General features: G+C 40.3%; 1 protein-coding gene across 1 annotated transcript in view; it reads right to left on the reverse strand.

The window, feature by feature from the left end:
- Positions 1-14,275, reverse strand: part of ripor3 (RIPOR family member 3) — a 32,739-nt gene that overhangs the window by 5,651 nt on the left and 12,813 nt on the right. The window contains exons 8-21 of the mRNA XM_038696926.1: positions 12,689-12,752; positions 12,562-12,605; positions 11,088-11,213; positions 10,202-10,347; positions 8,368-8,494; positions 6,581-6,735; positions 5,624-5,857; positions 5,126-5,222; positions 4,193-4,456; positions 3,950-4,095; positions 3,668-3,833; positions 2,104-2,213; positions 1,816-2,000; positions 1,225-1,389 (exon numbers count right to left, since the gene is read on the reverse strand). Of these exons, the coding sequence (XP_038552854.1) occupies positions 1,225-1,389; positions 1,816-2,000; positions 2,104-2,213; positions 3,668-3,833; positions 3,950-4,095; positions 4,193-4,456; positions 5,126-5,222; positions 5,624-5,857; positions 6,581-6,735; positions 8,368-8,494; positions 10,202-10,347; positions 11,088-11,213; positions 12,562-12,605; positions 12,689-12,752 (2,029 nt within the window). The remainder of the gene's footprint in view (positions 1-1,224; positions 1,390-1,815; positions 2,001-2,103; positions 2,214-3,667; positions 3,834-3,949; positions 4,096-4,192; positions 4,457-5,125; positions 5,223-5,623; positions 5,858-6,580; positions 6,736-8,367; positions 8,495-10,201; positions 10,348-11,087; positions 11,214-12,561; positions 12,606-12,688; positions 12,753-14,275) is intronic.

Here is a 14,275-nt window from a genome sequence, read left to right on the forward strand (position 1 = left end):
TGTCTGATGGATTATAAATCACGTGGTTGTTAAAACTGTATGGATCCTTTAAGCAGAGTTGTGGCTCTTAGAGCTAAGTACACACGCACACAAGTCCAGTTGGTTTGGTGCGACTGTTTGGCAGTAAAGTTGACAGATGGTCCAGATTCCTTTAGCACACTGGAATTTCTGGAATGTTCTCAGATCCTAAAGCTCTCTAGTAGAACTATAAGAGCATACCATTTCTCAAATACACAGCAGATACCAGCAGGACACACAAATGTGTCGCTATGCACAAACTTTGGTGACACCTGTCATGTGTGATTCTAGCTGTAAAGTCAAAAACAAAAACAATGTGGATTTAGATTTAAATAAATGTATATTTAGTTTGCCACAGGGGTTTGTAGCCATTAAAAAGGTCCTGTAAACTTATTTTCTCACCCCAATACAATGAATATGTCACGAGGACTGTCTAGTTGTTTCTCTGCCCCAGTCTCCAGCCCCCGCTCACTTCTCCTTGGCCACGTACTCTCCTGTAACTCCTCAGACGTGCCATCCTCGAGCCAGTCAGAGATGCCCTCAGACTTTCTTGCCAATCCTGCTCACCTGACATTGCCTTCTACTTACACACCTGTTCCCACTTTTCTCATCAGTCCTGCATATATATATATATATATATATACATATATACACACACACACACACCCGCCCCTTTTCCCCACTCAGTTGCCAGATTGTCTTTGTTGCTCTGTGACATGTTTACCCTTATGACTCAGTAAACTTGTAATTAAATCCCAAAACTGTACCTTCTGCATTTGGGTCTAATTCCTTGCTTCCTCACACTCTCCTCCATAACAGAAGATGAATGGAATTTTGTTTGTGACTTTCAAAGCATTAGAATAAATGTAAAAATCTGTAGAAACTACTTACCAAAGAAATAATCTCTTTGAAAACTGTTCACATTGACACAGAATGTTTTTATTTAAATGTTTCAGTGCTGTGCTGTATTGTGGTTGAGATGAAAACGTCAGATACGACAAATATCTCAAAATCAGGAAAAGGAAAACTAAAGCCATTTAAATATCTGGACTCAATGTTTGTTTTTTTTGTAATTTAGATGAACAACACTTTGATGTTAAATAAAAGAAAAGATAAAAGTAGAAAGTAAAATATGACATTTTCGGGAACAATTTCTTCACATAACCCACATGTAAATTCTTTTTAGTTTTAACATCTTCACAGTACCTTCTTTGGAGAGGCGTGAGATGTGCTCCCCCAGCTCTTGGGTGCTCCAGCGTTTCAGATAAACGGACAGCTGGAAGATGGTGACTCTCTCTGGGCTGCAGATTGGCCGAAAGCCGGGCACCATCCGACAGGCCGTCTGGACATGCTGCAGGAGCTTAGAAAACACTGCAGAGGAGGGAGACAGGTTTCCACCTTAGTCAGCCAGTGAAAATACTGCTTGGCTAGTGCAGGAGCCAACATCTATTAGCGCCTGAAATGCTGCCTTTCATACTTTGAAGTTCTGCTGGCATTTTTTTATTATTTGATGGTGAATTTTTCCTCTCTCTGCAGATGGGAAACTCTTGACTTGGAAAATTTGTAAAATTATCTTTCGTAAAAGGTGAAATATAGTAAAGTTTGTCAGCCTGCTGTGTGTGTTTTTTTTTTTTTATTCTTTCACCTCTATTTAGCAAGCCAACCTCTTAAAATAAAACATTTATGCTTATAATTAATATTCATGCACTAGAAAAACATAAAGAGAACAACAAATAAATAAACATAAATAATTCAACTATATGGGTAAGAAAGGTGGAGTTAAGTGTAGTACAGTACCTTTTTCCGACTGGCCGGGCTGCTTAGCCTTCACCTTGTGTGTGTAACGTTTCCTTAACGTCCTGGAGAAGCGGTCAGAGCTGCAACAGAAAGGAGAGCTGTTGTCGTTCACACACTCCTCCCAGAACAACAGCACATCCCTCGTTCTCTGGGCCTTTGGGAGGACTGAAGGTGAAGAGAGGAGGAGAGTGAATATCTTATGTTTACCTTTATTTATCAATGCACACACATCTGCTTGCTCTCTAAATAAACAGATCTTCCACTAACTGTCACTAGCAGAGATGGTGTTTGTTCTTCTCTAGCAGCAGACAGCTGACTCTGTCAAGGACTTCAGCTTGGAGAGCCATTTCCTCCAGCAGGTCCTTCCTGGATGGGCTGAAGTCTGTCGTTCTCATCATCTGAGCAAACATTATGTGCATTTGTTAGATTTTGACAAGCAAATTTGAGGGTGGACACAGATGAGGGGCAGCTTTGCAAGACAACAGGTAGAAACACATTCCTTATAGCCTCATCATACCTGCATGTACTGTTAAACCGTAAACCGTAAACACCTAAATACACAAAGGTAGAAAATCCTGCATGTGCTGCCATCTAGTGGTTCATGCATGCTATGATTAAACCATACCCAGTCCAGTAGAGATTATGACGTATATGGTGATTCAGCGCCTCATGATTTACATCCAAAACCAGTGTGCAGTGCAAATGAAGGAAGTAATGTCTCCTTAAGTAGTGCGGTGGAATACAAGGCTGTGGTCAGGGTGGGGTACTGGCTTGTAGCAAGCCTGACTTTCATACAGGACTTTACATCCTTTCACAAAGCAAGGAATGTAACTGTAACTACCATCTTACCCAAATGTGAAGTAAAGTGTTATAGTTGCAATGCACAGAAAATGAGTATTAGAAACTTTGGAGTTGGATTTTTAAAAAAGTATTAAATGTAATCCACAGTTTTGCAGAATCATCCAATCTCCAAAAACGTTTTTTGGACCTGCAGCAGGGTGTCGAACTTTGCCCGACTTTGGGGGGAGCTCCGATCTGTCTGGAAAGTCTCTTCTTTTATAATCGTCATCTTATCACTTTCCATGTTCATTCAAAAAAAGAAGAGACAAAAAACACAACAACCAGCAACCCATAGCCTATGTGGATCATAACAGTTGGTACAGATATAAGCTGATAGCAACAAGTACTCCAAATGAAACAATACAATATGTTTCTACATGCCTTTTAGAAAAACATTTTCTGATCTGACGCCAGTATCACTTGGTTAGAAACAGGAAACAAACAGCGGCCTCCAGTGTATGTTTGTCTGATGTTTAAGTGTCTTATAGTGGCTTAGGCTTTGCTCCTGATGTAGCCTACAAGAGTCGTACTTACTATTGCTGCTAGAGGGCTACTTCACTTGAACGTAATTTTGGACCACTTACTGAAACGACAGCTTTTTTTGTCACTCTTGGGCATTACTGAAACTCTCCCTTCTCCACTCTGGGTTTTATAAATAACAGTTGAGAACAGGTAACCACAGTTCATAACTGTCAATGCAATTTGTCTTTTTCTCTGTCTTTGTGTTTTTTTCTTAGTAATTCCCTTTTCACAGTATAGACAAGCCTGTAATCTCACCTTCTTATGTGGCAGCTCTTTATGCACAACTTGGCATTTGGGGTATTTGAGAACATGCTTCAGAAACATGACATGTACAGTAAGTACAAACATAGTTTGATGTGTTTTGTTGTCTTGCTTTGTATAAAAGTTAATTTGTGTTACATTATAAGGATGATCTCATCATACTCATCCTTACTTATCCAAAAACCTGATTAATATAAACATAGCTTGTGACATGCTGCAGCAGCTGTACCTGTAGCAGGATGCAATTTATATCCAGGTGAGTCTCAAGAGCCTGGTCAAGACCCCAATTCCCAGAAGTCAGAGGGGCCAAGACCAACTCTTCCTCAGAAGCTGATTGGCTGTTCTGGGAGAGGAGGCCGAGACTCCTCAGAGTGCTCTGCTGGATTGAGCTGATGCTGATAAATATGAATAACAAGGAAATATGAGTTGTTTCACATTACGTCAGAGTTGAGTGTTTTATCTTATAGTGTTTATCTTATTATTATTGTCTTCTGTCTGTCTATGAACCCACCCACTGTCTTTTAGTCTGAGGCTGCCCAAACAGGAAGTGTCATCATCTGCGTTGAAGTCATGTGACAAGAAGTCAAAGCTGCCCAGGACTTCCTCCACAGCCAGAGTCTCCTCTGATGACGAGCTTTTCAACATGGAGAGGTCGTTCTGCGGGAGAACACGCATAAATATAAAGGGCAGATCACACACAGTTTCTGTACTTACAGGTGTGTGTATATGTGTATATATAAATACACACAGGTACCTTCAGGATGGTTGCCAGGTGCAGTGTCTGGTGTTCCAGGGCTCTCAGCTCCTTCTCAGAGCAGCTCTGGTTCTGAAACATCTTCTCCAGCTCTGCGATCAGGACTCCCAGCCTGAGAGCTTGGGTTCTGCGCTGGACACTGCTCACCACCGGCCTCCCCGCGGTCGGAGCAGCAGTTGTGGGTGAGGAAGGTGTTACAGCTGGGGGCTGAGTAGTTGGTGTGGGCAAGGCAGGGGCAGAATATGACTGACATTCTGGGGAGTCCTGGAACAAATGTAGAGAAGAGTAAGTTTAAAACAAGAACAAGCTGGAAGAGAAGAAATGTGCGACTAGATGAGAAGAGGGAGACAAGAACTGAAGAGAGAGAGAACACAAGAAAAGCTGAAGAGATGAGAAGGTCCACAAGAAAATAGTCCCTCTAGCAGATACATTTTAAATTGTGCCAGATACGAATTCCCCCAAAACTTCAAGATATATTATTATTAGATATTTGTGGACCACAAAATATTTGTAGCTTACTGTTATCAGCCAGTAAAAAGCCAAATGTGTGAAAGTTGTCACCAAAACAAACATGTAAACTCACATGTAAATACACCACAAAAAACTTAAAAGCAAGGTCCACAGACAGAAGAAGTAGTCAGGGTGCAGTAGCTGAGACGTGCCAAAGCAAATGTGATGAAATTGCTGCTTTTCCAAAGAGTTGAAGTGCATCACGACACCACCCGAATGTGGGCTTTCATTTGTAGAAAAAAAAAAAAAAATGGGTGGAGCTGTTTTGTTGACACTTTAATTGGACACAATTCACGGCTTCAGCCCCTGAACGTGGTGGAAGGATCGTCTTTGTAGCTATTTTTATTTGCACCAGGATTTCAATGCAGTGTTGAATTTGACTTGAGATAAATGATTCTAGTGGAGCTGTCAGGTTTTATTTACCTGAACAGTGACATTGTCCTGTCCCAGACCTGCACTGTGTGTCTCTGGGTCTGGCTCGCCAGCTGTGTTCTTTCTGAGGATGTCAGGAGTGCTGGACCTGCGTTACAGAAATCTCATGTAGTGTTATCATTATAGGATTTATCATGGTGAAAAAAAGAAGGTAGACATCATTTTGTTCATCATTGGTTACCTTAAATTTAAAGTGCAATGAAGTGTTTACAAGTTTTTGTCTACCCCCTTTATTGCCTTTTGGGATTTAGGTGATTTTGAATCATAAATATAAACTAAAGTGTTCCTTTACACGTTGAGAAAATTCTCCTACTTCAGTTACACCATTATCATTATCTAAAAATTATACTGTCACAAAGCTAAAAACAGGACTGTTTCTCTTAACATGAAGTTCTTAGCTCATGAAAAGTTGGCATTTTGGAGAGACATGGTTTTGGCAGCACAACAACGCTTTGTTTCTAGGCAGAACTTAAAGTAGTTTATCCTCACATCTGTAGAGCCAGCAGGGAACCGGTTTTACTGTCTGCTGGTGTAGAGGGAGGATCTAACGCACTTCCCCACTCCTCCTCCTCTCCATCCTTCTCATCCGTCTTCTTCCCCGCCTCCCTCTCCTCTGTGGAGACCTCCAGGGATCCTTCCTCCCCGAGGGACAGCTGAGTCTGGCTTCCTCCCAGACTGGTGCCTTGACTGTGGCTGGAGGGGTAGCTGTGAGTCCGCCTGCGACTGGAGGAATTACAACATGAAATACACATAAATCTACGCTGAGAACTTGCTATTTAAAATGTTGCACTGACGGATGTTTGAATCCTAAGCCCATTCTTGCTTTATTGGTACCACATTAAAGCAGTGGTTCTCAAATTGTGGTGACATAAACAAACAAAAATGCTCTGCTGCTAAGCTCTTTTGCTAACCTGAATCTTGTTTATTTTAATCGCCTGTACTGTTAATGATTGATAGGGGCATGAACTTTCTTTGGTTTCTGAATAGGGGCTTGACAGATGAAGCTTGAGAACCACTGTATTAAACTGATCATCTAAGATCACCACAAACTTTCCCTCCCCAAAATTTTCCTCTAACATGGAGGTTCTTTCACACAAATGTTAAATTGTTTTTTTAAACAACTTTTCTGTCATTTTTCTTACTTTCACATCTTCAGGACTCTAAAAATCCTTCTAGTCAAACAATCTAAGAAAGCAAATTTACTCTTTGGTTGAAGTGCTCAGAACTCAGCTCCACACTAAGGCCAACCTTTGATGTGGGGCAATAAATCGCAGGAGGACAAGGCTGGCATTATTTAATATTCTTCTTCTTCTTACTCACAAATCTCAGAAAAACAACAATGAATTAACAATAAGTATTGTCTCGGTGGACGCTGTACAGTATGTTGCTATACAAAAAACACCAAGACAGATAAGTGTTATCCTTTAATGTTTATACACTACATACCTCAGGGTGTAGGGGCTTTGTGGGCTGAGGGGTGATGTGGTATGTGATGGGTTGGACAGGTAGCTCAGCAGAGACACACCTCCTCTGTTATGTTGACCTTTAGACACCAGAGACGGGAGGGAACCTTCTCGATCCTGCAGCTCTCGCACCATCGACTGCAGACGAGGGAAGAGACCCGGATATCAAAGAAAATATCACACATCAGCAATGTGTAACATTTGATGAAATATGGCAGAGTTTTATCTTCAAATGAGTCGAACTAGACACATAAAAAGAAATAGAAGTTGAATTACGTAGATACACTCAGTAGCCACTTTATTAGGTACACCTATACAGTCTAAATTAGTCCAATACAACAGCTCTGCCAACATCTATCTTCATGAAGCTCATTCTGTTTTTGTCGACATTGTCTGAAATGTATATTTAATTACACTGAACAAAATTATAAACGCAACACTTCTGTTTTTGCTCCCATTCATCATGAGCTGAACTCAAAGATCTAAGACTTTCTCTATGTAGACAAAAGACCTGTTTCTCTCAAATATTGTTCACAAATCTGTGTTAGTGAGCACTTCTCCTTTGCTGAGATAATCCATCCACCTCACAGGTGTGGTATATCAAGATGCTGATCAGACAGCATGGGGATTGCACAGGTGTGCTTTAGGCTGGCCACAATAAAAGGCCACTTGAAAATGTGCAGTTTCACTTGGAAGGGGTCGGGTCCAGTCAGTATCTGGTGTGACCACCATTTGCCTCACGCAGTGCAACACATCTCTTTTGCATCAGGGTGTGGATTGTGGCCTGTGGAATGTGTGTCCACTCCTCTTCGATGGCTGTGCGAAGTTGCAGTCAGTCAGGTTGAGACCTCGATGAGGATGACGAGCGTGCAGATGAGCTTCCCCCGATACGGTTCCTTACCGTTTGTTCAGAAATTTTTTGGTTATGCAAACCGATTGTTGCAGCAGTGGTCCGTGTGGCTGGTCTCAGACGATCTTGGAGGTGAAGATGCAGGATGTGGGGTTCCCAGGGTGGTGTGGTTACACATGGTCTGTGGTTGTGGGTGAAGTCTTAGGAGAAGTACTCACTCACACAGATTTTGACAGATTTGTGAACAATATTTGAGAGAAATAGGCCTTTTGTGTACATAGAGAAAGTCTTAGATATTTGAGTTCAGCTCATGATGAATGAGGGCAAAAACAAAAGTGTTGCGTTTATTTGTTCATTGTATATATGTCATGGTTTTGGGTTCTGCTATTTCCTATTTCATTTTGAAAGTAATCTACCTCTTGTGTAACTTTGTTTCCTATCTTTGTGTTCCCGGTTGATTGTTTTGACCTAATGTGTTTACCTGTGTTTAGTCATCCTGCCCTCTTGTGTTGAAGTTAAGTTTAAGTCTCTACTCGCTTTGTTCCTCAACTTTTCAAACATTTACAGACTCGTATGGATCATAAACAATGTTCGAAATATACTGATCTTTGTCAATGTTTATACAGTGCTTTGGCAACTGTATATTGTGCTGTAGACAATAAAGCCAATGAAGCCTTTTGAATTTGAAAAGGGTAAGGGTATTTTAGTGTGTTAGGGAGGAGTATGCATGAATATATGTATATTTGCATGAATCTACTGTTTTCCTGTACGTGTTGAGGGAACATTATTAATCTATTTTACATTGTGCAGACTGACTCTTTTGGGGACAAAATGCAAGTTCACTGCAAGGTACTGCAGGTAAGGGTTACGCATTTAGTTGTTATGGCTAAAGTTAGGCACAGACTTGTATGTATACTTACTATAAAGTATTTCTCAGTGAAGGACGGGGTGCTTGGTGCCGTCCAGCTGTAAACAGAGCTCTTTCTACTGGACACTGACTGCCTGCTGACAGACAGTGGCCTCATCTTCTCAGCACTGTCAAACGGACTGCAAGTGCAAACACACGCCAACACTTAGATACCACAAAAACTCACAGATTGTAAATGTACATTACACACAAATAGGATGACAATTACAGCTGCAAACACATTTCATGTATTCCCAGACATGAGAAATTTCACTGCCTTTTCCATCACATCGCTTCACATTGTGGAAATCTTGATAGCATGGTGTGTGCATACAGTGTGAAAAACCTGAAACCTTTTAGTCACACAGTCCCTATAAATTCATAGATTTTGTGCTTTCATGGATCACGTCAGTGAAACTTCAATTTCTCCTGACCTCACAGAATCGATTTGTTTTATTTACCCAGAGTAATCACCAGTGGGTAAATTCACAGTTTTTCTTGCTGTGTCTAAATAGATAGTTCGATCCTTTGGGAACCTTGACTTTGAACACTTATGTGGGAGGTTGTTAGAGCGTGCATGTTCTTTATCAACAATATCCTGCTTTATATTCATCGGTTGCAGACATTCACACCTGGGGGCTTTTCAGTGCAGTATTTTCTTTGTGTCCACTTTTTATTTTCTAAAGTCAGCGTCTCTCATTAGTCTGAGATTTGAACCAACACATTTTCATCTTCCATTGCTGCCCACAGCTATACTTTTGAATTTGGTTAACACTTTCTGCCATGTTGTTTTAGGAGTTTATATGTAGAAACACTGATGGAAATCACTGAAATGGCACTCGTTCAAGGGTTCAACAGCATTATATTGGGGGGGGGGGGTGCGCGGTCACAACAGCATTTTGTTTTGTGAATGTGTGAGTTCGGCAGCCTTGTGCGTGTTCGTGTGATTTTCCAACTCTCCGGGGACAATCCGTAAAACATCCTCCACCTGGCTTCTCTAAACCTGAAATGTGATCTCATGGTGAAAAGGCACAGCGCTGTGTGTGTGTGTGTGTGTGTGTGTGGTGTGTGTGTGTGTGTGTGTGTGTGTGTGTGTGTGTGTGTGTGTGTGTGTTGTACACTCTGTATTCAACGAGCTGCTCAGTGACAGCTGGCTCAGGTTAGAGGTACAGAGGAGGCAGAGGAAGAACATAACAGATTCTGCAGTATGAGTGGATGTCAATGATATTGTTATTGTTGTTTACATGGTGCTGTTTGTTGTATGTCCTTGTTTTACTGCTGTGAACATGTTTTAAAATACAGTAAGGAAGCCGTTTGAAAAAAAGTGCAATTACAGAAAGAGAGAAAAGAAAAACAAGCAAATGTTTTCTCATTCTCTGCCTCCATCTTTCTCCCAGAGCTACTCATTCACCCTGTCAGCTCTTCATTTATCTTTTTCTTGTAATAGAAGAAACAATCTGATGGGTTTGTGCACCAGCTGCACTTGACATCTGACTCGTCACTTGATGTCTACATAGGACAGGACGAGGGGCCTCTTCTGAGGTTGAGAAAGTTCAGAGGAGACATAGTTTACGCTACAGATTTAATTTCCTTACACAGCTGTCCACACCTATTCCCTCGTCATATCATCCAGTTATTCTACTTTCCTTTTTGGGATCACTGATTTCACTCCTTCCCGCTTCACCAGTCATCACCTTCCCATCAAATCCTGTCCTGGGTGGAGGAAACGCCTCTGCGCTTAGGGTCATGGCATTCTTTCACCACCACCTAATCTTTTATTTTCATATTATGCAAACAGGGGACTTTCATTGTATTTCTAGGCCATTCTTATTTGTGTGTGTCCGTACTTCCAAGTGACTTCCAGCTGTAGTTTGATGGTTCCCAGCTCCGTGATGTCCACCAACATCAGCTGAGGCCTCACCACAAAGAAGTCTGCGCTGGCGCATGTCACCATGCCAACCAGCAGCCAACCCAAACCCTTCGCCTCCATCACCTGAAAGAAAGGATTTGATGGATGGAGATACCTGCACACAAACCAGATATCTGGTACACAACAAAATGCACAAATGTTTTAAAGAAAATGAGCAGCATTAATACCCAATAAAGGAGCTAGAGAAACTTTTTTCAATACATTCACAAGTTGGCGACCTTAAAAATCATCAATCAACCCAATGCTTTCACAAAAGTGGAAGAAGTATTCTTTTACATAAGTGGAACTACCACAATGTAAAACTATTCCACTGCAAGCAAAAGTCCTGTATTCAAAATGTACTTAAGTAAAAACTATAGATGTATTATTAGCTAAATATACTTAAATTATCAAATAGCACTCATAATGCACTATGGCACCTGCCAGAGAATCTGATTATTGTATATATGATATTATTGTATTAGCACAGTGTGCATCAACGAGTAAACAGCGTTTTAATATTGTAACTAGTAAAAGTGGAGATATTGTATATAACAAAATAAAAATGCACCATATTTGGTTGCTGAAAGTGTCTGTATAACAAGTTTTTGCCAGTAAAATCTTACTCTATAAAGTAACTACAGCAGTCAAATAAATGTAGTAGTAGGAAAGAATTAAGTGATATAAAATGGAAATGTAAGTAAAATATAAATACCTTAGAATTGCTTGGGTATGCGAGTCATCTGTGTATAAATCTTTACCAGTGCACACTTGTGTTCGTGCATGTGTGTATAAATGTGTAGTTCTGTGTGTGTGATTGTAACCTTGATCTCGAAGTTGCGGTGTATGTGCGGGAGGAACACCATCTCCTCTTCGTCCCAGGACTGTGTGTCGTCTGATTCAATCCTCCCTCTGATCCTCCATCGTTGGCGGCCCAACCGCACCACCACCTGGTCATGTGACATCATAGAGACATGGTAACTGAACACCAGGTGAAAAGCAGTGCTTTACTGCCCTCTCTGGTTGTTTGAAGTTTCAAGCCTGTTTCACCTCTGACCACACGCAAAATCACATCAGCAGTGATGTCATGGGGCCCTGGAGTACACCTGTACATCACTGCAGCAAGGTGAAAAGTTAAACAACTGCTTGCTCTACAACCAAGGACATAAATGCGTCATGTGTTTTGTATTTCTCAGCAGGAGAAAACATAGTTCTCATTTTTCAATGACACAAACAATATCAATCAATAACAAAATCCCATCCCAAGTGGGAAATTACTGTTTCTTTGTGTCCATGACTCGGTTGAACTGATCCTTTAGTACATGTACAACAAATTTAGTTCAGGTGAGATGTTTAGTGGAGCAAAACTTTGGGTTAGTAGACGTGTTTCAATTAAACACATTTTTATGGGCATTTTGAAAAGGTTGATGGAAATAGTCAAATAAAAAAAATAATATAACGCAAAACGTTTTTACGCTTACTTGAGGTGGTTTTTGCCATTTTCAAATGAGTCTGAATGGGCTAAATGGGAGATGAAACACCTTTGCTGAATAAGTTCTGACGTAGGGAACATTTAACTCACATGACTGATCAGCTGTTTCTTTGTCTCCAGACAAACATGGTCAATACTACTAGCTGACATGAAAGAACAACTACAACTTGCCCAGTTAAAACCATAGACTGCATATAAACACATTCCTGAAGACCCCTCTCCATTTTCCTCAGGTCCATGAGACAAAATTTTCTTTTTTCCCCTAAAATTCGCTTGACAGTTGGATGGATACATGGCCAGTGTTGTGGTTAAGTTTAGGGTTGTTGGCACTGTTGGAGAACTTCCTCCTGGCTAAAACCCATTGGTGGGTTTACTCAGGTACTGTTCTTAAACTACTTTATACCTTTCACACCAATACATTTACTCAACAGCTGCAGTTACGGGTTACTTTGCAGATTATGATTTTACATTCATGACCTATGAGCATTTTATAATATTTGTTGCATTAGACCACTAAATGTGTAGATTATCAGTGACAATAGTTGCTGGGGTCTGCTGACATCAATGATAATCATCAAATAATATTTAAAAACAATGATGGAGCCCATTCTGCTGCATAATGATTTCTTTTCTTTTGATGCTTTCATACATTTTGCTGATAATATTTTCCTACGTAATGGAGTATATTGCTACTTTTCCTTAAGTAAAGGATCTGAATACATCTTCCACCACTGATGTTGCCTTTACGTCATGGGCTAGACATTGTGAGGCCAGGCTCACATAAATCTTTGAATGGAGAAGCTCACCTCGTATTGGTCTCCGGGGCAGAGTCGAGCAAAGCCAATCAGACCTGCAAGGGAAAACACATGTTAAATACTTGGAGGAAAATGTGTCACTGATAACCTGTCAACTGCTCTCGGTCTGTGTGCATACCTTTCATTTTGATGTGCAGCTCTCCGAGGAGGATTTCCAACTCTCCTTCCATGACGGACATATCCTGCAGAGAGGAGAAACTGTGTGAGAGTGGAACTTTAGAAAATGTAAAATGCATTTGACTCTTCTTAATTTTTTTAATGACCACTATTGCTTTTCACCTATTTTCTGAGCAAAGTTCAGGGTAATCTGCATTAACACTGCAGTTCTATTGCTTACGCCAGAACATTTTAGTACAGCAGATATTTGGCAACTAACCTCTAGCGTTATGATCGTACTCTCTCCTTACTCTACCACCTCGCTGGCTGCTGCTTCTTGTTGGAGAAAAATGTTGTTGAGGTGGTTGAATTAACAAAATGGATGTGCAGCAGTCCTCATTTAAACCAGTTCACACAATGAGCCACAAGCTAAGGAGAACTGCTGGTAATGCTTTTCCTCCATGAAAGCAGCATATTCACACCTTTGAAGCTCAATTTGGCAGAGAGAGGAAAGAGTTGAACTTTTGAAAGTTTGAAGGTCTCTTTAGTATTTATACTGAAACGGCACATCTAAATGCATTGATTATAATATTATACTGCATGTTCAAACAGAGAAGTGATTTTAAATACTGAGCTCTTCACAAATAGAATGAGTTTTTAGGACTAAAGCAGTTTGAATGCGACATGTAATTGTTTTTCTGAATGTGTAACCACTGTTTTTTGTATGCCCATGCTCACACTGTATGTTCTCTTGAAAAAGACATTTTGATTTCAATGGGACGTCCGTTTAAATAAAGGAGAATAAAATGTACTGAGCATGAAGAGGATTCGTTTGTGTTCAAGTGACTAAACAGACGTTATTTTTGGAAAATGGTTGGTATAACTTAATTTTTTTACTTTAAATTTCTATGAGTTTACAGTACAAATCTTGCATTGTGCAGGTGTAAAGCAATAATAACCTGTTTTGAACCACACTTGGGAAACATTTACACATGATGGGGGATGTGCTTGAAGAGAAATGTCCTTGTCATTTGATGCTGAAGTAAAGATGAATGATAATTCTACCAAAACAAATAATGTATTTTAGTGAGTAGTATTTTTTATTATTGCTCTGCATGTTCATAAATTTTTTCAGCATCATAATAACTTCAAAAACTACAGCTAATTGTGAAATTTAGCTGTATTAACCAGGCTCCTCTAATCTCTAACTCTTACCACTAATTACTACAGAAAACAGTAACCAGTAACTTAAGTGCATGTAAAGAATGATTTAATCTAGATAATTTACAAGGGTAATATTTTAAAATGGCTTGATTTTCCTAGAAACTGTACCTCTTAACAAGAGATCTCACCATTCTTGGAAGTGTCTAAACTTTCCTTGGCCATATTGACTCAGGACATCTTCACTCAGATTTATAACTACAGCAACCCACTTAAAACACAGCAGGTTCCTAGAGGAGCACTTTGGATGAACTGCAAAAATGTCCCTAACGGTGCACACTGGGAAGAGACCCAGTATGTCTACATACTGTACATGTCTGTGTGTGTCTGTGTGGTCATAGAGACAGACACAGATGCCAGTGTTACAGGCACAGGTGCAGACCTCCGA

Source organism: Micropterus salmoides, unplaced genomic scaffold (assembly GCF_014851395.1).
Source record: "Micropterus salmoides isolate LMB-PRFRI ecotype aquatic unplaced genomic scaffold, ASM1485139v1 Ms_hic_scaffold_4, whole genome shotgun sequence".
In the NCBI taxonomy this organism is placed as follows: domain Eukaryota; kingdom Metazoa; phylum Chordata; class Actinopteri; order Centrarchiformes; family Centrarchidae; genus Micropterus; species Micropterus salmoides.